Source organism: Metarhizium acridum (assembly GCF_019434415.1).
Source record: "Metarhizium acridum strain ARSEF 324 chromosome Unknown scaffold_13, whole genome shotgun sequence".
Lineage (NCBI taxonomy): Eukaryota > Fungi > Ascomycota > Sordariomycetes > Hypocreales > Clavicipitaceae > Metarhizium > Metarhizium acridum.
In genome coordinates, this window is record NW_027094016.1 from 804550 (window position 1) to 827983 (window position 23434).

Consider the following 23434-nt stretch of genomic DNA (forward strand, 5'->3'; position numbering starts at 1 on the left):
GAAGTTTGAGCCGCTTGGAACAGTAGGCCCCCCCTGTGTGTACTCACCAGTCATGCTCTGCAGGGCTAATAGAGAGTTCCTCGCAGTCTATATTTGTGAAGAATAATAGTGGATGACATATTCATGTGATGCAGCTAAGGTGCAGACTTGCGAGAAAGCGTTCCTGGAGTGACTGCGACTCGCGTCTTGACCAGGAGCATGCCGGTGGCCTTTCTTGCAATCCTCCTGTGACGCTCCCACACCATACCATATATTATGATCCTTGGGCCTCACGTCGAGGAATGTATGCCACCAAAGCCTTGCTGGCGCCTTCCATGCAATACTGCACAACATCCACCTTACTGCCCTCTGGTGCCAGCTTTGCAATCTGCCGAATGTCACTCGTCCGCGGCAGATACAGCACGTGATCCATACTCCTATATGACGAATGCAACTTATCCAAGTTGTACGGTTGCATGTTGCCCAGGTCAAATACCTCGTCAGTCCTGTACCCTGGGCCTCCCCACGGCGGGCTTGAAAACAGCACCGTCTTGCTCACATCGACCCTCAGGTCTGGGTGAAGTTCTTCAGGCCGATTGTGTAAAAGGTCCAGGTACTCAAAACTATCTGCATGGACCCAGGTGATTATTGAAGGGTCTACCTCGTAGAGCTCTGCGTTGTTCTGGGCGCATGCCAAGGTTGAGGCGTCACGTTCAACAGCGATGATTCGCTTCCAGCGGTGGGTGAGCGCGAAGGCGATAGTATTGCCACCAGCGCCAGCAAAGGCATCTATGAGGGTGTCTTTTGAGGCGTCTGTAGCCGACAATTCACTAGCAATTCGACTTGCGGCCATTAGGATGCAACTATCAAGGCAAGAAGTCGTGATATGGGTACATACTTTGCTACTGGTTCTGGAGTGACGCCAAACCAGGCGTCGTCTGTGAGATATACGCCTTCATCGTACCAGGAAAATATGGAATATCTTTGTGAAAAGTATCTGTTGCAAGCTTTTAGTATGTCAACGTCGTTGCTGGTTGTGGTGGGCGCCTCGCACTTTTGAATATCCCATGGCACTTGATGTCTGCCCTCGTAGTGTTTGCATTCGTCAGTAAGGGGAAACTTGTCTGCTGGCTCCAAGACATAGCTTGTTGCAATTTCAGGGACCTTGGCGGAGGCCATATCAATTTCCTTGCGTGAAAGCCCGTCTGCGCACAGACTATAGAGGGGTCAATTTTTGTTGTGTCTTTTCTTCTTCTCAAGATGTTGAAAATATAGCACTGAGGGTGCGTGTCAAAGTAAAAGAGACCGGCGACGAAAGAAAAAAAAAGTGGACCGCCCAGTGGCATCCCCAGCGCCCCGCGCTAGCAACTGTGGCGCTGACCTGCCGCCTGCAAGGCTGCAACGGGACAGCTTGCGATAGCTTCAGACGACGCCTAGAGTCCTAGATCTCCGACCAAAGTCACTCGTCCCGAGATCACGCCCTGCCTCCCAAATACCTCAAATTCGAACTCGCCAGCCAACAAACCGTACCAGGAATACACAAAGGCTGGTTACAACCCAGCAATAATGTTCAACGCCCTGAATCGGTTCATGTCCCGTCTGGACGGCGACGTGCCCCAGCGACGCAATGAGCAGGGATCCTTTGGTTTCCAGGTCCTGAGGAACACAAACCTACAGCTGGCGATCGAGCCGTGGTTTGACTTTATCGTCGGGATCAATGGGCGGCCAATTGTGCGATAAAAACCGTTCCGAAACGTGAACATCAATCCGCATAGCTAACGCCTTCCCTGCTGATATTGTAGGAGGATCCGAACCCAGCGCTCTTCGCACAAGAAATCCGAAACTGCGCCGGCGGCACAGTCTCCCTCGGTCTATGGAACGCAAAGGTACACGAGTCTATCATCACATCACTTGCAGGATGGCGCCCGTCAAAACTAACCGGGAGACCATAGGGCCAACGGACGCGAGAAATGCACATCCATGTGCCCCCCGATACTGCATCCCTCGGCCTTACCCTCCAATATTCACCAATTGCTTTAGCCGCCAACATCTGGCACGTACTAGACGTTGCGACCAGGTCCCCCGCCGACCAGGGCGGCCTCCTCCCGTACAGCGACTACATACTGGGCAGCCCTGAAGGACCGTTACATGGCGAGAGCGCCTTGGGCGAGCTTGTGGAGGATCATATTGGCCGGCCGCTGCGACTTTTCGTGTACAATAACGAGTATAACGTTACGAGAGAGGTCACAATACATCCTAGTCGAGGCTGGGGCGGCGAGGGTGCCCTAGGTTGTGTGCTGGGCTACGGCGCGTTGCACCGTCTGCCTGCGCCGTTGAGCGAGCCTGTGAGTGCGCCGGGGGAGACCATGTTTGACGGAGCCGTCAATGAGAAGAGCGGCGAGACTGGGTTCGTTTCTGCAGGCGCAGGCTCTGTGCCACCACTTGCTGCCGCAGCTTCAACTGGTGGTGAATATCTGGTGCCCGCCCAAATGGTTGCGTCTGATCCCATGAGTGCACCACCGCGTTCGGCGGCCAAGAAAAAGGACAGGCATCATCCCGCCAACAACAACTTCATGGATGATTACTTCAAGGAGCAAGAAAAGAAGAGCCGAGAGTTGGACAATGCTCCTTCTGGCAAAGGGTCACCGGCACCACCGCCACCCAAGGCGGGTGGTCCTCCAAAAGCTGCAACTCCTGTACAAGAAGCAGCCGAATAGATAGTCACGAAGGATATGTGATAATTGAATCCCTGATCGACTTTGGCTTTTTTTGGTTCACTTGTTCTCTATTCCCGCCCTGAATCTTGCTACCGTATGAAAAAAAAAAAAAAAGGACTCTGTATATCATACACTGAGACTGCGCAACTGCTGTGCTCTATTCTCGTTTTAACGCCCTCAGTTGATAAAGTTGACGCAGAAAAAGTGCAGGATGAGGCTGCAAACAACAAAGTCTGCAAATGCCCTGTAAACCCGTCAGCAACCAATCAGTCACGTCACATGTTGCTCGCAAACCACACATACCTCTCGGGAGAAACAGATGGGAAATCACTCTTATTCGCCGCAGTCGTCTGTATCCGCAGTGAAACTGCCTCATCGTCAGCATTCCTCAACCATCACGGGTGGTACGAGGAAAGAAAACATACCGGTCAAAACAAACTGACCAACCGAAGCACAGAAGCCTGAGAGAAAAGCATTAAACGGCTACCCTCAAATGTCAGCACACACGTCCCATATCGGTCTCTATCCGAGGGTATAAAGAAACGCACATAGTTGCCCGCGAGGACGCAGTACACAAACTGCAGCCCGCCAACGGCGATCAAAAAGAGCAAGAACACATCAATCAGCTTCGTCCGCTGTGGCGTCTCCTTCATGTAGTACTGGTAGATGTTGAGCAGGACTTCGTCCCAGTTGGCGCGGCCGCCTTTGGGAGTCGTTTTGGCTGGGAGGGAGGAAACTGCTGGCGCGGCGGAAGCCTCCTGGACGGGGACGGCGGCCGGGGAGGGCGTGGCAACACGGTCGCGGACATTCTTTTTGGGGGCCATTCTGGACTGTGGTTTTCGGGAGGGGGAAAGGGAGTTTCAATGGCGGAGAAAGAAGTTCGTGGAGGAAAGTTTTTGGAGAGATGGCTTTGCTTTCGTGGTGGCAGTTTCGGAGTTGGAGACTCTGGACAGGTAAGCTTCAAGGAGAGCGGGGCGCTGATTGGCTGGAGGAGCTGGGCTAGATCTGGGGGTGGTGCGACCCGCTGATGTCGTCAACTCCTCCGAGGCACCGAAGTGGTTCGGATTGAACTTGGTTCTGTTCATTGAACATATTCGTGCCTTTAGCAAGACGTAATTTGTTCAGGGCGCGCATAAGCTGGAGATACCGTTCGCCTATTCCGTTTTCTAATAAAGATGGTATGTATTTTTCCTTTTCCAGACCAACAATCAACCATGGTAGCTGAGCTCAGCAACTCACGTTCCGCAGCCTCAACTCGAAACCTCATCCTACGCCCTGGCCGCGCTCACTGCTGGCGGCGGTATAATGGGCTACGTCCGCACAAGATCCATGCCCTCAATCATAGCAGGAACCGCCGTCGGTGTCCTCTGTACGCTGTCTCCCGCTCCCGCCTCGTAGAAATTAGTTCACGCAAGCTGACCATGGCATGTAGACGGACTTGGTGGCTACCGCATCCAGAACCACCAGCCCTACGGCGTCGAGTTGAGTCTCTTGGCCTCAGTTGTTCTCGGAGGATCCGCTATTCCCCGCGCAATTCGCCTCCGAAAGCCCGTCCCGGTGCTGCTTAGTGTTCTGTCAGTCTTTGGTCTCTTTACCTTTGGCCGGGCGTACCAACAAAAGTTGTAAATGAAACAGCGTAGGCCGACGTGTATGTAGAATGGTATAGGAATATTCTCAGCTCGAAAACAATCAAGAAATTTGAGTAGTGTCGTGTCGCGTTTATCTTTTGTAGTGTACAAATGCCCCCCTCACTCAATGGACCTCTGTCTTCGTCGTATTTCCTTTAACGCCAGTATGAATACACAAGGTAGATTGTCGATCGTGTGGTAAACTTCCCCGTTCGCTCGCCCACGCCACATCAACCATGGACATCTAGAGGCCCAAGGCCTTCTGCTCCTCCTTGATCCTGTCACGTTTCGCCCTTGCGGCCGCCCTGTTCTCCGCTTGTAGCTTTCCCCGCTCGAGTCGTAGACACTGGTTCACCTTGTCCTTGACGTCGTTGCACCCGCCGGTGGCTTTGTGCATGAAGCCTCTGTTGTGGCATTCTTCGAGGGCTGCGATGATTTCTTCGCACGCTTGGTCGGCCACCTGTCAGCTTGTGTATCTATTCAGGAAAAGCGTTTGCTAGAGGGGTGTACCTAATGCGTTCTTGGTATGAAGATGCGGATGCATTTTAGCCTGTGAATAGGACACTGAAGTGGAAGTGAATTGATTAGAATCGCTTCCCGAGACGAGATTAGATTGGGAGACCGTTCGAGGTCGCCAGTGCCGTCGGGCCAACCAGAGACTTAGAATTTAGGTGGGCTTGCAAAGGTCATCCACCTGGTGGGATGAAAGTCGAGCTGCCAGCATCAAACCACAACATCCCATCTTGTGCCTCACACATCAACGTGATAAACACGGACAGGACCCCGAGGGGGCAAAGATTTGAGGGGAACGGCCACAGTGGGATCATAATCCAGCGAATAGCACCATGTCTGCGTCAACGGCCGCGGCGCCAGAGGGAAAGAGGCAACAAGGTATGTCGAAAGCGTATTTCTGCCCCTCCTTCTGTTGGCCTCGTCGCAGCTAATTCTGAAGCAGATCTTCAAACGACATACTCAAACTACAAGAACACTCTGCAGCAAATAGCGCAAAAGATTGGAGATATTGAGCAAGAAGCAGAGGAGCATAAGTAAGTCCCCTTCAGTGATACCTGGTCCCTACGTTTCGTCGCTGTCGTCGTCGCGCTCACGCGAACAACTGGCCCCCCTGGTCTTCATACACGCTTAAACGAAGCACCAATATTTTCCCTCAGTTTAAATCTCACCGCCTCCATTTACTCCGTATATCACACCGCTTACAATTTGTGGCTTGCAAATAAATAGACTGGTTTTGGAAACATTGGAGCCTTTATCGGAAGATCGCAAGTGCTTCCGACTCATTAATGGCGTTCTTGTAGAGAGAACCGTCAAGGATGTAGTCCCTGCTTTAAAAACCAATCAAGAAGGACTAAAGAAGGTCTTGGATGACTTGGTGAAGCAATATAAAACGAAACAGGATGAGCTGGATAAGTGGAAGGTATATGCCACAACCAACACCTGTCCTCTCTATGCTAGTACAGGCAGTTTACTGACGAGATGTTACAGAAGAAGAATAACGTGCAAGTAGTCCAGCAATGAGATCGCGAAGAAAGATCCATGCTTCATAGGAAATAGATGGTCTTTCTCAACAGCAAGAACCTGAACGATATACGGGGAATTAGGGCAAGTTTGTCACGTCTTGACTTTAGCCATTGGTCATTTCTCCATGAAACCAAGCAAGCAATCTGCTGGAACATGTCACTTTCAGGCTAGTATTGCTTTCTTTACCCGTAGCTTTTTTTTTTTCCCATCGGCGCATCATGGGTGAGCCAACACTCAACCTTGCGTTGCTGGAACGAACACATTCTAGCTGCATATCATGTTCAAAACGTGACCGGAAGCTGCAGGAAACATACCCGTGATGGTGTGATGCCGCTGGTTAGAATTACGATCGTTGCGTGACTTTGGCCTGCGCGGCACTGACCTTTCGCTGCCCAACCGGTCTCTGAATTTTTTTTTTTTCTCAGCTCATGTTAAAGATCTTTTGTGGCGCATAATCCAACCAACACTGGTAGCAAGCAACTTCGGAAAAACTTTTGCAAAGTTTTTTCCAACTTGATCCCTGCCAACCATCAAAGGCCAGTGTGCATGCCCTTCGTTGTGTTGCCGACGACTTGTAATTTGATCCTGAGAGTCAAAACCCGTGACCGAAGATGTGAATACACGGCATCCATGGAGACAGCCCACCCACCATTTCCGGATTGTACTGTTGGCAATGCCACGTCATTCGGAAAATATTCTCACGTCGAGAAAACAAATGCAAGAATAACCAGATATGTTATCTTCTGTGATGCGATTCCTTTACTAATGTCCAATCCAGTAAAAGGAGGATGATGGTAGACGCGGAATAATAGCTTCGTATTTCAGAAGAAAAAGAAAGATGCATACTGCATGCCTAAACATGACATATCCTTCCATTCTGTGTATGACACATTTCAGAACACGATTGCAGCTGCCCACGATAAAGATGCAGTAAGCCTTGCAACCCATGGCTACCTTGAAGATGGTTTCCTTGAACTTGGCATGGCCATGTCTGCCATGGCGCCCGTATCCTTGCCAGCCACCCTCTCTGCTTCTCGAAGCGGCAGTTGGTTCCGTAAGCTTGGTGAGTGGCCACTCTTGAAATAAGGCACTTGTAGAGAACGCCGAGGCGATTTGAGCGGCAGAGAATAGCGCCGCTAATGCTTGGTGATGTCTTGAAAAGCTCGATCAGACAGCCGCATCATCACGTCACCGTCAAGGTTGGTTTCCAGGCAATGGGTGGCGATGTTGGGGCTGTTCCAAGTCGAGAACCCCGTGCCCATGACCACGGAACCGATGAAGGCTGTTTGGGTTCAATGCAGCTCGACTGTCCGCATATGCAATACAGCCTTGGTAGAGGGAATTGTTTTGATCAGATGTCGGAGGTGTCGTTATCCGTATGCGAGTGTCGGCATTTACATGATGGGTGTGAGGGGAACGGTTCCGATATGAATGTCTTCCGTCCGTGTCAGGTACAGTCCATCATCATATTTTGGCTAGCGTGGAAAAAAAATTTGACTGGCCAAACCTGAAAATTTGCAGCCAAGGGCGTAAAAATTTCGACGAGATTCAAACAGTATGATCGTCCCGTCGGAGATGGCTTGTATGCACAGTCTTTCTGCCTTGGGGGCTCGAGGCAGAAAGCCTAGATTGTACATGATATAGCCTTACGCCTTTGGCCCAGTCGGAAGGTATGGCTGGATGTGCTGCCCAACCATTGGGTGTATTGGCGATTTGGCCGCAGAATGGGCCTTTGGGTCTGCATTCAGGCTACGGTTCCTGAACGACTCCGACGCTCTGGGCATCGACTGATTGGCAGGAGTAGTGGTTGGGGCAAACGCAGGTCAGCCTGATAGTCTGACAGGAAGATCTGTTCCCCCATGAAGTTTGACTTTGGTCTAACTATGCATGAAGTCAGCAGCGGTGCGAAAATGTGCATTTATTGTAACTAGATGCTGTGTTGGATGCGGCATGGTGTCAGACTTTTGATGGATCGAGCCAGGGGGGATCCAAGAGATGTTTTCTCTTCTTGACCGGTCTTCCCGCCAACTTCACTTGCCATGGAGTGATGTAATAACCAACCCTTGTAGGTTCGGGTATCATGCGCATGGCCTGAAGCACACCGCCATAAGTGGGAGCAAGTTCGTTGACCCCTGTGCTCGATGCAGGCTGGCGAAGAGGAATGGAATTATGGAGCTGTTTGATCACGGCGCAGATGTTGGCGCTGATTGACGTTGGAAGTGAAGTATGTCTGGCAGCTCGAGCCTGTAGTTACCTGGGTACTCACGAGCAGATACATGCACCATCCTAGGTTGGAACCTTGGTGATAATACTTGTTGAGTGTACTCGACTTGGATATGGTGATGGGGCGGCAGGAGAAGTACTGATGTGTGGACGTGAATCCAGGTACGGAAACTACCTACCTAGGACCTAGTACCTCGGGACTATGCCGGAAACAGCTTAGAGCTAAGGTGCCCAGGTCAGAGTGCTGCGACTTATCGATACTATTGACAAAGCGGTCGACTGTGCAAAGACGAGCGAACGGCGGGTCTCTTGTTGCAGGTGAGCCGGGGCCAGACGGAGGCAGCAGTGGCAAGACGGCATTGAACCTGTGGAGGACTCTGGAGAGTATGGGAGCATGGAGTAACGGAGCATGGAGTAACGGAGCATGGAGTAACGGAGCATGGAGTACGGAATAGAAAGCAAAGAGTTCACATTGAAGTCTGGTCGCACGTCTGGAGCTGGGGCGGGGCACAGACCGGCGACCTTTGGACCTCTACTTGGTAGCAATGAGCTGCAGTCAACATTGAAGTCTCAGGCCCCCCAAGTAGGTCCCCTTAGCCCACTAGTACCCGTTCTAGTGGCAGGTCTCCAGCTGCCATCACTAGCACTCGAGCTCTATGAGACCAGGCATCAACAGGCTACAGCACTCAAGCCGGCGAAGACAAGCTCATTGAGCCCAGCCCAGCCCACTCAGAGCTCAATGTTGGGTCAACCAGACAGCAGCCGGACTGGATGTGTTTTCTAGCCTCGCAACCTCGTCAGCCTTCTTTCTCTTCAATCAACCCCACGCCTCTCTGCGCTCCACCAATGCAATTGCTGCCACCTTCACGGAACAACGCCGATTCCCTCGTCTGAAGAAAGCCCATTTTGCTTGGGCTCCTGTCCCGCGACCCCAGCCGGTATGCCAGCCCTTTCAATTGCGTTGCTTCTGCTGCTGTTTCTGTCTCGTCCTTTGCGCCTCTTGGGACGCACGGCCTGCCGTGGCTGTTGCGGTTGCGCTGTGTGCAACCTCGCATCGCCGTCGCAACCTTTGCGTCGATGTCGTCGAGCGCGAAGCGCATCCAAACCCCAAACCGCCTCGCCCGCGATCCCGTGCTCTTTCTCTGCTTCCTGCCCGTCGCGCCCTGGTCCTACCCATTCGCCGACCATTCCGGCGTCGGGAACGAAAAGAAAAGAGAAAAGGGAAAAAAAAAAAAGACAGCTGGTCCTCTTTCCCTCAGCCCGTCATCCTGGGAGACCTCGTTCTTTTCCGGCCGCTTCGTACACGTACGCCCCCGTCGTCAAGCTGATCGCACGGGAAGATTCGCGGCGCTCTGTCTCCCACGTCTTCGTGTCGTGTTGCCTCGCTTTGCCGACACCCGTGTTCTTGGAAGCTCTGCCTCTGCTCTCTTTTTTACCTGCATGCCCACACCCCCCTTCCTTGGCCTTGGCCTCCCTTTTGGTGCGCCATCGTCTCCCAACCTACAAGAATTATATCGTACACGCCCAAGCATCTCGTCATAGCCCCATTACGTTGCCTTGTACCCTAGGCGAGGCGTGGTGGAAGCCATATGCAACCGCAATTGTCCGTTGAACGTCACCACTGACGCATCTCGTGCAGCTAACCAAACATCCATCAGCCCCAGACAGCCCAGACCTCCTAGACTGCTTTCTGCCCTCCGTCAACGTGGCCAGGGGGACACATCATTCCTTTCGAGACCCCATCTGTACCAGCCCGAACACCTTTTACACGGACGCTAGCAGCCGCTGCAGGTAGCCAAATATGTCGGACTCCCCCCAATCTCCTACAAAGGATGTCGAGCAAGGTGCACAGTCACCCGACGACGAAGGACAAATGAATGACAATCAAGACCCACACTCGGCTGGCGGCGCCGCTGGTTATGAGTTTGAAGTTAAAGAGCAAGACAGATGGTTGCCTATAGCCAATGGTACGTCGTCGTTCTCCTTCCAATCTCCATCTTGATTTGTTGTCTTTGGCTAGTGTACCTAGGGTCTGGCGTGTCTCTGACAACTTGGCCACTCATGTCTCACGAACCAGCTCCTACTTCACCGGGACCAAGTCGTTCTGCTAAGCAAGAATATCATGATGAGCTCGATGCTAACATTCGTAACTTTGCTCCAGTCGCCCGAATTATGAAGAATGCTCTTCCTGACAACGCGAAGATAGCCAAGGAGGCTAAGGAGTGTATGCAGGAATGTGTCAGCGAATTCATCTCTTTTATCACCAGCGAAGGTGAGTCCAAGTCAACCCAATTTGTTTGCCTAGCTACAATTTGGTTAAAAAACGCGAGAATACTGAAACTTTTGTCAACTAGCTTCCGAAAAATGCCAGCAAGAGAAAAGAAAGACGGTGAATGGTGAAGATATTCTGTTTGCTATGACTTCACTGGGGTTTGAAAACTATGCGGAGGCTTTAAAAGTTTATCTTTCCAAATACCGAGAGGTACTGCCATCTGCTGTTGTCTAAGTATAGGTCTTTAAACAGTCTGGTGTACTGACAAGCCTGCAGCAACAAAATCAGTCCAACCGGGAGCGTGTCATGGAAAACACTTGGGCTGGTTCCATGATGCCAGGTGAAAAGGGCGACGGGACTGCGCCGGGGCAAGAGTTTACCGGTGGCGATGCCTCGAACAACGCCGAAGCTGGCGCCGACCCCAACTATATGTACGGCCAACATGCCGGCCACAACGGAGCTGCAGCCGGAGAGGGCTACTAGAAAGCCCTCATCGCGCAATTTCTTCAAGTGAGATTGGCAATGCTGTAACGAACGCTATGAGAACCAGGACCCCCGGGCCTTCTTAGGCCGAATGCCGCCAACTCCCAAGACACGAAAATACTCGTACAGCAACCCTAAGCTCGTCCTAGGGAATATTTTGTTTTGCCGTTTCCTAGTGTTGTTCCTTTTCTTCTTCTTCTTGAGTGGCGATGGGCAATTGTAAAAGTATAGGCGGCGCCTATGGTGTACGTCAAATTTTATTTGGGAATCAATCAGGGCTTAACAGCGCAGGGTTTTTTTACTGTGTAACCAAACGTGGGCTGGATAACATGTTTTGCTTCAAACTGGCCTCGATTCCTTCGCTGATGGGAAGGGGGAAGGGACGTCTGATAATAGAGTCTCAGCCAGCTTCAATAAGCACAATTATTAAGTGCACATAGTCGACAGACTTGACAGAGCCTAGCGCATATTTGACAGTTTGGGTATAGAGAGGGTTCTAGACTACTTCTTCTTGTGGATAACTTGATGCGTTTCCTGCGACAAAGCTTAAAGAATAGGGTGAAATCTTCCCGACTGTTATTCGAGGAATGACTTGGTAAGCTAAGTCCTTGCCGGACAGGTTGATTGCCGGGCCAAACTGGGCTTTTCATTTATTATTGAAGCTTTGTCTGTATCCACACGTTGCAGAGTCTGGTATTTGTCTCACGAAAAAATACCAAAAAACGGGCGTGGCCACGCCACGGTATTTTATGTGTTATACCCTCTTATATCCCTTGCGACAGTATTATCTATCAACTGTCAGTGCGGAGTACGCAAGGCAAGTTCAAACGTTGGCAAGCCACTTAACGAACTCGTGTGGGTCAACATTTGACGGCGCGCACGAGCCATGTAACTCGGGACTCCGTACTCCGTACTCCGTATCCCTTTGAATGTGTTAAGGTGCCGCCTTTGTATCTACTCCAGAATACCCTTGTCGAGTATTTCTACCTGTACTAGGCCTAATAAGCCTAATAATACTGCCAAGAGGTATGTACCAGGGACGATTAAGAGTACTTTTATTATCATGATAAAAACGTGAGCATACATGTACTTACCTGACACTTAATTCTCATTGGATATTATCCCGGTAAGGGACCTCGCTGGCACCTTAACACGTTCAGAGGGATACATGATCGAGGGCACAGAGAAGGATGCGGCTAAAGGCAAACTCGACTAAGAAAAAAAATGCAGGACCGACGTGGAAAAGTCGAAATAAAGATGACATGCTTATATATACATAGCCAGCATCAGATTTTTTCACCATGTCAAATATGGCAGTTTCGTTTCGACCTTTGACCTTTGAGGGGTGATCAAGATGGTAATCGAAAGGGCACGTGCGGGACCCACTTTTCACGGTGAAAATCTTCCCACCGCTCTCCTCTGCAGAAAAAAAAAACTGTCCCACATCCCCTACATCATTGCCGCCGCCTTTCATCATCTCCGCATCATTATTTCGTTTACCACGGTCGGGTCATCTCTTGATGCTGGCCAGTGATTGCGTTCCATGATATCCCCAGACGATAGGCATCCCGTATCTTAATTTGTCGTCACAGTTCGTGCTTCTTGTGCTATGAACATACCTTGATTGCGCATCGCTAGAGTTGCCATAGAAACTCGGCCCTTTCTGCCCAGGATTCTCTAGTGCATGTGTCGCATCGAGTCATCACCATCTTGATGCGACCATTCACCCCAAACACCAGGGCCTTACCTGGCCATACACCACGAACCGCAACGCCTGTCAAGTCTATTCTGAAACCCGCTTCCGTACTCGGGCGAAGAAAGGGGTTGCACGACGAGACCGACTCTTCACCTGTAGCGGCGCCCGAAAGCCCAACAAAGCGACGCAAAGTTTTTTTTGACGACGTTCGAAATGTAACATACGAAGTTGGCCGCAGAACAATGGACGACGTCAAGTTGGAAGTACGGGCTGCCCTGGAGGATCATCTCCGTGGCAATGGCGGCCAGTATGACATGCTGAAGGAGTTGTTCGCCAACGACAGACAAAGGTATCTGCCTCCAGTGGTAGGAGAAGATGATGATACTTTGAAACCCTACGAACTCCAAGTTTACGTTATGGCCTTGACGAGCTGCATACCGATTTTGAAAGGGAAAGAATGCAGCGGTTTGGTGAGGACAATATTGCAGTGCTCTTGGCTGGGACGAGATGCCGCCTTCGCAAAGGTTTTTACGCACTTCTTGGCTGCCCTTGTCAGTGCGCAAGGGTCATATCTCGTACCCGTCCTGTCAATGATGGTGGAAAAATTCCGCGACAGTCGACCCTCGGCCTGGTCCGTACCCGATTTCCCCGAGGTGAGCAGGGTCATAATGCGTGATCGGCTACACTCTAGCATCGAATACATCCTGCAGATGTTCCCATCCGCGGTAGCAGTGCTGGAGAATTTGCTCAGCTCCAAGTTCCCCTTCCCCGACGAGTCGGTCCGGGTCCACATGGCCTATATCCACAACCTGCTTCAAGTCAAGAAATACGTGCCTGGTTTGCAAGATGAGATCCTGGACCTCATTTTGAACCGAGTCGTCAAGATCGATTCCCAGATGCAGGTGGACCTAGAAGACCTGGACGATGACGTTACTGCAGCCGTTATGTACGCGCTGCGGGAGAATCAGCGGCAGCCGTCGGCCTGGGAGGATGATGATTCTGATGACAGCGACAACGAGTCAATCGACAGCGAAGATCTTGATTACGACCAAGAAGCGGCGCGGATCAAGGCTGTCAAGGACAGTGTAGAGAAGATGGATGCTGTCCTGGATACGCTCTTTAGCGTCTACAGCCCACACTTTGTCAATCCTGGGTCGGACAACGCATTCGACATGTTTACCACGATTCTTCGCGAGTTTCACCACATGGTGTTACCTACGTACAAATCAAGACACACGCAGTTTCTGATATTCCATTTCGCGCAACGACACGAACGTCTCATCGATGCGTTCTGTGGCCAGCTTATGGCCACTGCATTTCAATCAAACACACCAAACGTTTTGAAGCAAGCCGCCGCAGCCTATCTGGCGAGTTTCGTGGCTCGCGGAGCGCATGTTCCACCTAGTTTGGTGCGAACCATGTTCACACTGCTCCTTCATCATCTTGAGCAGTACAGAAGAAAGTACGAGCCGTTGTGTCGCGGACCAGACTTGAAGAGATTTCACCCATACTATTCGCTTGTCCAAGCTACATTATACATTTTCTGCTTTAGATGGCAAGACTTGGTAGTGTCTGCCCCCGAGGTGGTGGACCCGGAGGATCCGGCATCGTACATTGGGCAGGATTTGGAATGGATTGGAACTTCTAGAAAAGATCTGTCAGTGCAAATCTTTGGCAAGCTCAACCCGCTCAAGGTGTGTGCGCCCGTAATCGTGGATGAGTTTGCCAAGCTAGCACATCGCCTAAATTTCGTATACATTTATCCATTGGTGGAGAGCAACAAGCGCGTCCGATTGACTCAATTCCTTTCGGCGACGTACTCTACAGGTGGCGCACTGCGGGATGCTGGATACGAAGGGCAAGAGGAGAGCTAGCACCAACTCGACCCGTACTTTCCGTTTGATCCATACCAGCTGCCGATTAGCAAGCGATGGCTTGCGGACGACTATGTGCACTGGAAGTCGGTCCCTGGCCTGAACCAAGATAACGACGCCGATAACGACAGCGATGGCATGGAGGAGGAGGATGACAACGAGGAGTTGGTGGAGGAGACAGCAACGGACACTGACGGTGATAACTTTTGAGTAGCGAAAATGGTGGCGTGCGAGTATTTTTGCTCTGTAGTTTTTTTTTTTTTTCCCATCCTTGGGTACATGATATCCCTTGCTTTAAGGATGGCACTATTTAGCATCAGCGAGGAGTTGGGAACATGTCGTTCGAATGTAAGCCCACAGAGCGTGGATCTTGTAGCGCAAAATAAAAGTGTTGAGTTTTAGTTGACGGTGGCTTGCGATGAGCAAAATCCTGGAACAGAATGCTTGGTTACATGTGCAGTGAAAGCCAGGCGTCAAATCAAGCGTGCATCAGAGTTGCGTATTTTGTGGGTTGCATCTGCCGACATCTGTCCTGTGCACGGGAGCTCCCAAATGGGGATCCACCAGTCGACGGGCAAGATCCGATCTGCAGAGACTTGAAATGGTGGTGAGCGTGGAATCGGGGTGGGAAGAAAAAAAAAAGAGAGAAAGCGAGACGTGGTGAAGACGGATCGCCCACCGACCGGTACTCCGCAGCCAACTGTCAAGTTTCACGCCAACCAGTTCCCGCCACGGCACATGAACATCCAAGCCGTCTCGTTGATCTGAGCATAACTGGGGAGTCGGACCTGGGACCAGACGATTAATTCTTCATACAGTCCTTTGGCGGACCATCGTCGCGCGGCTGCCGGGCCGATTGCGCAACATAACACAGGCACCGGCGAATTTTCACCTTGCCTAACCAAACTCGGGGGGGGTGGGAACCATAGATTTGTCAAGTACATTGCGCCCGGAGAGGCAAGCGATTACCGACGCCATGAGCGAAGACGCCAGCAGACCCTCCTTCACGTCCTTCTGGAAGAAGGGCAAGCAGAAGCTTCGCGGGAAGGCCTCGGCTGCAGCTACGCCCGAGGGAGCCGCCGCGGCTGCAGATACATGTACGTGCCCGTCCTAGCATTTGACGTCTCTCTATCAAAGTCCCTGAAGGCCCGTGAGGTCCCTGTCCCCCGCGGGCGGCATCTCATGCGTGTGCGCATATGCGTTGGTGGGCTGGTGTGATTTGTCATGATGGCGTTGAGGAATCCGCATGATTCCAACATGACCATTTTGCTAATTTCTCCGATTGCTCTATTCGTTCTTTTGTTTTATATGAAGGACATGGAGCTCTTCTTTTATTCGCTTCTCCCAATCTTCAGGGACATTTTCTCTCAGGAAACAAAAATTACGTTTGGTGCAAAGTTGCGCCTCGTCGTGTCCGACACCTCACGCACATACACAACACAACAGTCCTCGCATCCAATGCCGTCCCTCACCAGAATCGCCAGGTATGCTGACAAGCCGGCCAAAGCACCCGCAGACGCCGCCGAGAAGCCCAAGTCGGACCAGGAGAAGGCGCAGCTGCGCCGCGCTCAGGTGCGCCGCGCGCAGATCCAGCACCGCCAGCGCAAGGCAAACTACACCAAGCAGCTCGAGATTGACGTCTCGGAGCTGCGCGACCTCGTCTCCCTCACGGAAAAGGAGACGGCCGCGCTGTTCAAGGAAAACTCCCTCATCCGGGAGGCCCTTGAGAATGCCGGCCTGCCGCTCGTCACGGCGACGCAGCAGTCTCCCGAGGCGGCGGCGGCGGCGATGCAGCAGGTGCGTCTCGACGCTGGCCCCGTCGGCTCCCCCGCCGCCGTGGAGGAATCGCCCGAGCTGTTCGGGGACATTGACATCGACGACCTGACGGTGACGCTGAGCATGGACGCCGCGCTCGGCGCGCCGTGCTTCCACATCAGCTCCAACTCGTCCGGCGCCAGCGTCGCCGCCGAGACGCCGAGGCGGACCATAGCCGGCGTCGCCCTGACGTGGGAGCAGGAGCAGCGAGCCGTCAACTTTATCCTCGGGTATGTGCTTTCCTCCCCTCTTTTCTTGGTCTACTTGCGCATTGTACATGGTTTGCCTGACGACGGACGCCCCCCCTTAGCCTCGAGCACTGCTGCTGGGACCACTTCTCCCTGGGCGACTTCCACCTGCACGACCCGGCCCTCTGCTCCGAGACGGAAAGGGGCCACGCGCTCATGGCCAGCGCGTACTGCATGGCCTCGGCGCCCGAGAGCGTCTACACGGGCCGCGCCGCCCTCGAGGCCAGGCCCGGCAAGGCGGCGAGGCCCAGCTTCCAATGGGGCGCGTCGGGCATCACGCTCGAGTCGCTGCACGGGCTCGCCGCCTCGCTCAACCCCGGCGACCTCGAGGTCACGCCCGTGCAGGCGTGGTTCGAGCTGGCGAGCCGGTACCCCGTCGAGGTCTTGCTCGGCGGGACAGTGCTGGACACGCTGCAGAGGGAGTTCAACGGCGTCGTGCGCTGCGTCATGTACGGCGCCGTCATTGAGAGGATTGCCTTTGAGAGCATTATTGCGAGGGTGCTGGGCCCGTCCGAGGGCTCGCTGTGGGCTTGATATCTTCTTCCATCTTGTTTGGGCCTTTTTTTCTTTCTCTTTTTTTGTGTGTGTGTTTCTGGGCGTTTAAAAACTTAGAGTTGGCGTCATTTCAAATGTTGGCGACGGGGAAGTGTGGCGGCCACGAGAAAGGGGCGATAGAGATGAAAAAAGTTGGCCGAGTGGACATGAGAGCCGTGACAAAACAGAGAATGATTGAGCTCTCGCATTGGAATGTACTCGGTTGTTAAGTGGTTCGTGAAGTCTTGTAGGGTTGCTTTGAGATGGCGTGACAAGACTGGGTATGATTTGGGTCAAATCGCGTAGATGACTTGTAGCGACCGTCATGACAGGCTGGCAGCAATAAAAATCTGGTATCAATCACACTGTCGCATCAAAAACTCATGGGCCCCAGTTCAATATTATGCTCGTATTATCCCACACTCACAGCGCCCTCACCATGGTCCTCTCGTCAAAAAGATCCTTCAACAACGCCTCGATACAAGCCTCTCTATCCAGCGCTCCCATGGCATACGTAGACTCAAACGCATAGATGCTCAGTTGCCCAAAGAAGGGGCGTAAAATCTTGGCCACTAGTTCATCCTTTCTCTCCAAGCTAACATCATCGTTGATACCGCCTGGCCCAAGTAGCGGCCGTCTATGAGGGCCGCTCGCCGCCACGTGCGCCTCCGTATCTGGTTGTAATGCACCGTGGGTGCTGAAACTACCCAATTCTTCAGAGAGCTCGTCCACAAGCGCTATGGGCTGGTATGTGGACGAGCGGTAGACTGCTTCTATGGTGTCGGTGATGAAGAGCCACTCGTGAAGTTGAAAGTCGTCTGGGGCGACGCAGATGAGCAAGTCGAGAAGCTTGCACGCTTGTAAAATGCCCGTGTTGAGATACATGTCTGATGCGGCGCTGTGGTCTGGCGCGACGACGGATGAGATGGCAGCGTGGATCTCGCCGTTGACGACGGGCCACGACATGGCGAGGTGCATCGGGCTGGTTTTGAGGACCAGCGCCCGGATGACCATGTATACATCGGCTCGGGTTGTTGATGATGGAGAGGAGGTTGATGTGGCTGATAGTAATTCAACCAGTTTGTCGAAGATGGTGGGCAGTTCCGCAACGAAGCCATCGTCCGCAGCGGCCAGAACCAGCGTTGCAATTCTTCGCAGGTTGAGCTGTGTCTTTCTGTCCGCCTCTAGTCTCGCTGAAGTTGCGCCAACCCCAAATACTATGCCTGCCGTAGTTGGGGCACTGATGCGAGCTACGATTTCCGGCATCCGCTCCTTGTCCGTAAGAACCCACTGCTTCAGCAAGGGTAGCCATCCATCCTTGACCAGGTCCAGGTTCATCCCAAAGAAGCGATTGTCGTTGAATGAGTCCCCAACATCCTTCTTCCAGGTCTTTTGGTTGTTTTGCAGTCTCGACAGCTCGTGAAACAGTCTCAAAGTGTTGGACGTTACGGTATCTGGGAATGACTTGGAACGCAAGGTCGGCCCAACAACATTGGTCGAGATGGTGCCAGCAGCAGAAAGAACCCGGTCAGGTTCAAGAAGGATCTTGGATAGGTTTGGTACGACAGATGCCAATACTGAGACGACGTCGTCAGGCCCGTCCCCTGTCGTCCCCTGTCTTCGTGAGCCGTCTGCCTTGGACTTTTCAGTAATGTTGGTGAGGCTACCAGACTCTGTAAACGTTAAAGGTCGAGTTGTGAACAAAGCAGCTAGCAGTCGCAGGAAGATATCCTATAATGGTGTTAGTAGATTGTCATCCTTCCGCAAAGGGGGGCTGGCTTGATGCCTGTAACTCACTCCCAACTCTCGCCGCATCCGTCTCTGCTCTCCAAAGTTGGTATTGTCCACCTTTTCACCGAGGATAGCTGCGAATTCAAGAAGACTGGGCAGCGTTTGGCGATGCGGGAATGGGTTGCCGAGAAGGTCCTTGAGAAATGTCATGCAGTCTTGCCAAATCTCGTCCATGGCGTCATCTTCCAAAGACCTGCTATATTCGACAAGAAACACCACAAGATCGGAATCTTGCAGGGAAATTGTTAGTGTGGATTTCCGGGCTGGATCCAAGGCGTTAGGGTTCGTCCGGCTATAAATTGCATTAAACAGCGCGGGGATGGAGTGCCTCGGTCGGCATGCATCAAGAGATGAGAGAAAGTTAAAGATTTGTGTTCGCTCCATGTCGCTGCCAGAAGCTCGCCAGATGTCAATGATGGTCTCTAGACATTCCAAAATCTCCGCGGTAAAGAGGTGTTCCATTAATCTGCGAGCACGGTTCCTCATACGCAAGGACGTGTAGCCAAAAGACGCCGAGGAGCCAGGATCCTGTTTCCTGGAGTCATCGCCTTGACCCCAAGACCATATCGCGTAACAGATGCGCATCGCATCTTGAAAGGCGAGATGAACAGTAAGGCGATCATTGGCCGTGGCACTTCGCGATTGGGGACCTTCTGACTGGAAAACACCAGATACCATGCTTCCAAATAGCGATGATGGTTGCTCAGGCCCCTTTATCAACTGGGTCCGGGCTTCTTCAGCCAGGAGCTGATCATGGGCCAGAGCTAGGACTTGTTCCAGCCCGTTGAGTAGGTAGATCAATGTCGACTCGGGTGTGTTCCCTATCATGACGGTTTCGCATGGTTCGCTTAGGAAAGTGTCGCGGAGGCCAGCAAACGTGGATCCTATATGCTTGCACAATGTCTCGACCAGGGGAATAACTGTTTGAAAAATGCTATGCGAATAGAGGGCGATAATTTGGCCCAGGAATGATATCCAGCTATCGAGGACCGATTGGCTATTTGGCGAGCTTAGTCCGGCCTGCAAGCATTTGAGCAAAGCCGGGGGCATTGGTGGACCCGTTGGTTGGATTTCGCTTGATGGAAATGATGAGTGCCCTATTCTGGAATTGTCCGCACTGGTAGGTCTTTTCTCCGAGACTTCTGCCGACTGTCTGTCATGTGACGCCATGTTTCTGAGTTTAACGGCATCATATACAACGTCCAGCAATAATACTTGGACGTAGGGGTCGGGGGTGTTGATGGATTTGGAGAGTTTGTCAACAAGGATAGGATCCAGTTCAAGGCTGGACAGGGGAGCGGCATATCGGCTCAATAAAAATTGATGGAGAACTGTTAGTGCAAATCGATGCAGTTGGCATACCCGTTCACCCAGCTCGGGACTGGCAGACGATGGCCGCCCGCCTACAACGCATATCATACACACACGAACGAAGAAATCTTGAAGTGTCATTTCGTCTTCTTCTGCTCCAGCTGCGCATGGTCAGCAAAGAAACCAAAGTTGGGCAAGATAATAATGGCATACCCCTGATGTGAGCCGAGCCGTCAATAAAAGAGACGTATTTAGATGCCAATACCGCTCTGGACATATCACCAGAAATTTTGAGGACATTGTGGAGCGTTCGTAAGTAGTAGAGACACAAATCCAAATCATCATCTTCTGTGAAGGTGGTTGGCTGGGAGTTGACTTTCTCGCTTGCACGATGGGTGATAACATGGTTGAGAAATGGCAGCTGTGCCATCTTCATCGCAAATATCAGAAACAACCTGTAACAATCAGCATGTATGTACCACAAGACGAGACTAGACGTGTATAGATGTTCACCTGTCGATTCCAATCATACTATTCAGCCATGATTTAACAACCATGTACGTTTGTGTCCTATCATCCAAAAGAGCATCCAAGACCAAAAACATGGGCTGTGTGAGCATGACCTGGTAGTGGTCGGTGCCAGACAGACGTGGTATTTGTCGCTGATCCAGTGTCTGGCCTTTGGAGCCTCTACGCTCAGAAGACACATCTTGAAGACTATGTGACCACAATACACCAAAAGTTCGTCCATTTTCAGCCGAACGAAACGTCTTCTCAGGACCTGCCATTGGCTTGGTCAGAATTTCAGCAATGGCGGCCTCAATGTCACGACCAGACAGGGTAAGCGCCGTCTGCAATTGCCACAAGCAACGCACAGTTTCGACGTGGTATTTGGGTTCGGAAGCAGATAAGTAGGACCAGGCATGACGAACTAATGGCCCTACTAGGTCAGAAAACTCCTTGTCTTGAATCCTTCGTGCGGAATACAGCTGTGTTGACAACATAACCATGGCCGAGAAATGAGAGAACAATAAGGGTTGTGACTTGCTTAGCTTGCAGTGCAGATATGACACAAGCTGTTTGGCGTCGAAGTGGTAATTTCCAGGTGTCTTGGAAAGAATCTGAGTCAAGATTCGCACGCGAGTTGCAATGTCGTTCACAGGTGAGTCCTTGGAGTCATCGCAAATGTAGATGACGGCCTTCTCCAACAGTAACTCTCCTGATTCTACAGCAGTAAATGGGGGTTGTGATGACTCCAAATTGCCCTGTTCATGTACATAAAACGTCTTTATCTTTTTCAGGAGCTCGACATTGGACGTCGACAACAAAGCTGTTCTGTCTTTTTGATCTCCATTTTCCTTGAGTCTCTGAGGGAATGCTCGTTCAGGAACAAGTTCCAATAGCGAAACGACGGCGCCGAGAACTTGGTCGCACAACTTCTCGAACTCAATATCTGTCAAAGCCGTCTTGGTCTTGCGGTTCTTTGAGTCTTCCAGCATCAACAACGCCGCCAAACATGTCAGCGGCGCGTGAATCGTTATCATCTCCTCTTCACGAACATTAAAGCTGGACGCGATAAAGTTGACCAACGCGAGCTTATCCATGCGATCACTGGCATTGAGACTCCCTGGTCCAATTGCCTGGGCCAATAAGCCGACAATCTCGCTGTAAATCAAACCACTTTCGATACCATCGAAGAAAACGCTGGCGCTACGGAGAACTTCGTCGAACTCGGATTTGCTAGCGGCCTGGGCCTGGAACTTCCGGACACTATCAACAACCGGCATAAAGATTTCAGGTACTACGAGGCCGCCAATCTCCCATCTGTCCATGAGAGAGAGACAAATCCTGTATGGACGGGCTCGCTCAGCGCTGTTACCACGAGATGCACCTTTAATCATTTGGAGAAGCGCTCTGGTGAGAGGCTGCAGGCCAAAGTCCTCGAAGTAGGTCGTTCGCGAGGACAGGTAGGCTTGGTTTTGCTCATTGTGGTCGCCATCTTGACCGGTCGGCTCAGGCCCTAAAAGCCATGCCCAAAGGCGACGATTTAAGCTCATATCTCGTCTGATGACTACACCAACTGCTGCTTTCACAAGCAGCTCTAGATCCGCCGGCTTTACCCGAGACTGGAGGACGTCCGAATTGAGAGGCAAATGCGATACGAGAAGATCGAGAAAGCCGCGTTGAATTAACAGCTGCTCGTCACCTAAGCCGCTTGCGAAGCATCGTACTAGTAAGCCCGGCTCGGGTGACGTTACGATAGCGTGCAGGCTCTTCGTGATTTCTTCCTGCCCAGCTCCAGCGGAGGCAGTCGGGCCAAGCTTAGGTAAATAGCGCACAAGATAAGCTAAAGCCCCAAATCTGCGGCTATGGCTAGTTATGGCCGCTAGGAAGAAACACTGCCAGAAGAAATCATCCCCAGAGGCATGGTGCGCTCCCAGCTTCACACTCTCCAGAGGCCGTATGGCTTCCTTGAACCGTGCCACCAGATGCAATGTTCTATCAAAGTCCTCACTTGTTTCCTCCTCCAGTCCAGGAAGCAAGGCAAGTATAATAGATTTCATGGCTGGCCGGAGCGATCTGGGGTCGAGGTCAAGGAAGTGGGTTTCCAAGAGGTCTAGGTACGGCGATCGGACAGACAGCGAGGCGAATGACAGTGTAGGCGCAAGGCCCGGGAAATATAGGGGCAGGTCCCGAGACAGGCCATCCGTCCCTATCGTGGTGAATATATAGCTGTACAGCTCAAGGGCTTTTTGGTGTACGCCCGATGGCAGAGCGGGATTGAGGCATTGCGAAAGACGTTTGGCAACGAGCGCCTTGGTTGGAATAGAGTGAATCGATGGTGGCCGAGCTTGAAGCGACTAGTCACAGCCACGTTAGAAAATATGATGCTATTTGGAGCTCTTAGACGAGATGGCGCAAAGCATACCTTGAGCAGCTTGTTCAAAAAGGAAATGTAGTCTGCCCACTCCTCAAGGGCGGTTTCAAATAGCGAAAGTGTCTTCTCGACACCAGCGGCATATCTGCGATAAGCTTTGTCCCTGCTCGGGGTCTCCTCTACTCCCACGCATTAGCATTAATTCGGCATTACAACAGTGCTGCCTAGTGGCGAACCTCCTCCAAGTTGATTTCTCCATTGACGCGGTATGGGAGAATCCCGGCCGGAACTCTCAGGCGAGCCCGCAATGGCGCCGGATCCCGGATCAAGCGCCATGGTCGTGAAGCAGTCGGATCATATGGTATCCTGAGGGCATCGCTTGTCGAACGTCTCGTCCGAAGGATCGTACAGCCGTCAAGGGAGGGTGACGTGGGGTGGATTCGCGACCA

The 23434-nt window shown here is 52.0% G+C and overlaps 10 protein-coding genes across 13 annotated transcripts; 6 read left to right on the forward strand and 4 right to left on the reverse strand.

Moving 5' to 3' along the window:
• Positions 1 to 253: 253 nt before the first annotated feature.
• Positions 254 to 1158, reverse strand: tgs1 (RNA methylase protein; the record flags this gene model as incomplete). Its single annotated transcript, XM_007814319.2, has 2 exons — positions 254 to 809; positions 878 to 1158. 2 exons carry the CDS (start codon positions 1156 to 1158, stop codon positions 254 to 256), a joined length of 837 nt encoding a protein of 278 aa, XP_007812510.2.
• Positions 1159 to 1545: 387 nt separating this feature from the next.
• On the forward strand, positions 1546 to 2696 carry J3458_002841 (uncharacterized protein; the record flags this gene model as incomplete). The annotated part of the gene is made up of 3 exons (XM_007814318.2): positions 1546 to 1710; positions 1782 to 1865; positions 1932 to 2696. 3 exons carry the CDS (start codon positions 1546 to 1548, stop codon positions 2694 to 2696), a joined length of 1014 nt encoding a protein of 337 aa, XP_007812509.2.
• A 9-nt stretch (positions 2697 to 2705) lies between these two features.
• DAD1_1 (Dolichyl-diphosphooligosaccharide-protein glycosyltransferase subunit dad1) lies at positions 2706 to 3743 on the reverse strand. Its single transcript, XM_066117422.1, has 4 exons — positions 3245 to 3743; positions 3122 to 3179; positions 3000 to 3063; positions 2706 to 2940 (listed from the first exon to the last, which is right to left on the reverse strand). Exons 1-4 carry the CDS (start codon positions 3518 to 3520, stop codon positions 2874 to 2876), a joined length of 465 nt encoding a protein of 154 aa, XP_065977207.1. The 5' UTR covers positions 3521 to 3743; the 3' UTR covers positions 2706 to 2873.
• Positions 3744 to 4001: 258 nt separating this feature from the next.
• J3458_002843 (uncharacterized protein) lies at positions 4002 to 4322 on the forward strand (the record flags this gene model as incomplete). Its single annotated transcript, XM_007814316.2, has 2 exons — positions 4002 to 4065; positions 4129 to 4322. 2 exons carry the CDS (start codon positions 4002 to 4004, stop codon positions 4320 to 4322), a joined length of 258 nt encoding a protein of 85 aa, XP_007812507.2.
• A 246-nt stretch (positions 4323 to 4568) lies between these two features.
• Positions 4569 to 4868, reverse strand: J3458_002844 (uncharacterized protein; the record flags this gene model as incomplete). Its single annotated transcript, XM_066117423.1, has 2 exons — positions 4569 to 4771; positions 4835 to 4868. 2 exons carry the CDS (start codon positions 4866 to 4868, stop codon positions 4569 to 4571), a joined length of 237 nt encoding a protein of 78 aa, XP_065977208.1.
• Positions 4869 to 5169: 301 nt separating this feature from the next.
• GIM4_1 (Cochaperone prefoldin complex subunit) lies at positions 5170 to 5857 on the forward strand (the record flags this gene model as incomplete). Its single annotated transcript, XM_066117424.1, has 4 exons — positions 5170 to 5215; positions 5280 to 5370; positions 5564 to 5756; positions 5825 to 5857. The coding sequence occupies 4 exons, from the start codon at positions 5170 to 5172 to the stop codon at positions 5855 to 5857; spliced, it is 363 nt and encodes a 120-aa protein (XP_065977209.1).
• A 3055-nt stretch (positions 5858 to 8912) lies between these two features.
• On the forward strand, positions 8913 to 12104 carry HAP3_1 (transcriptional activator hap3). 3 transcript variants are annotated; one of them, XM_066117425.1, is made up of 4 exons: positions 8913 to 9021; positions 9723 to 10050; positions 10245 to 10355; positions 10438 to 11351. In XM_066117425.1, the coding sequence occupies exons 2-4, from the start codon at positions 9885 to 9887 to the stop codon at positions 10587 to 10589; spliced, it is 429 nt and encodes a 142-aa protein (XP_065977210.1). In that variant the 5' UTR covers positions 8913 to 9021; positions 9723 to 9884; the 3' UTR covers positions 10590 to 11351. The 3 variants fall into 3 exon arrangements, with proteins under 3 accessions (XP_065977210.1, XP_065977211.1, XP_007812505.2); XM_066117426.1 differs by having other exon boundaries at positions 9007 to 10050; positions 10161 to 10355; positions 10438 to 10565; positions 10632 to 11587; XM_007814314.2 differs by lacking the exons at positions 8913 to 9021; positions 9723 to 10050 and having other exon boundaries at positions 10055 to 10355; positions 10438 to 10565; positions 10632 to 12104.
• A 194-nt stretch (positions 12105 to 12298) lies between these two features.
• On the forward strand, positions 12299 to 14810 carry RRN3_1 (DNA independent RNA polymerase I transcription factor). The gene has a single exon (XM_007814313.2). The coding sequence runs from the start codon at positions 12552 to 12554 to the stop codon at positions 14406 to 14408; it is 1857 nt and encodes a 618-aa protein (XP_007812504.2). The 5' UTR covers positions 12299 to 12551; the 3' UTR covers positions 14409 to 14810.
• On the forward strand, positions 14811 to 17395 carry J3458_002848 (uncharacterized protein). Of its 2 annotated transcripts, XM_007814312.2 has the most exons (2): positions 14811 to 16453; positions 16534 to 17395. In XM_007814312.2, the coding sequence occupies exons 1-2, from the start codon at positions 15633 to 15635 to the stop codon at positions 17003 to 17005; spliced, it is 1293 nt and encodes a 430-aa protein (XP_007812503.2). In that variant the 5' UTR covers positions 14811 to 15632; the 3' UTR covers positions 17006 to 17395. The 2 variants fall into 2 exon arrangements, with proteins under 2 accessions (XP_007812503.2, XP_065977212.1); XM_066117427.1 differs by having other exon boundaries at positions 14811 to 17380.
• On the reverse strand, positions 17390 to 23408 carry J3458_002849 (uncharacterized protein). The gene is made up of 6 exons (XM_066117428.1): positions 23222 to 23408; positions 23037 to 23164; positions 20621 to 22968; positions 20321 to 20562; positions 18803 to 20268; positions 17390 to 18736 (listed from the first exon to the last, which is right to left on the reverse strand). Exons 1-6 carry the CDS (start codon positions 23319 to 23321, stop codon positions 17429 to 17431), a joined length of 5592 nt encoding a protein of 1863 aa, XP_065977213.1. The 5' UTR covers positions 23322 to 23408; the 3' UTR covers positions 17390 to 17428.
• Between the last annotated feature and the right edge of the window lie 26 nt (positions 23409 to 23434).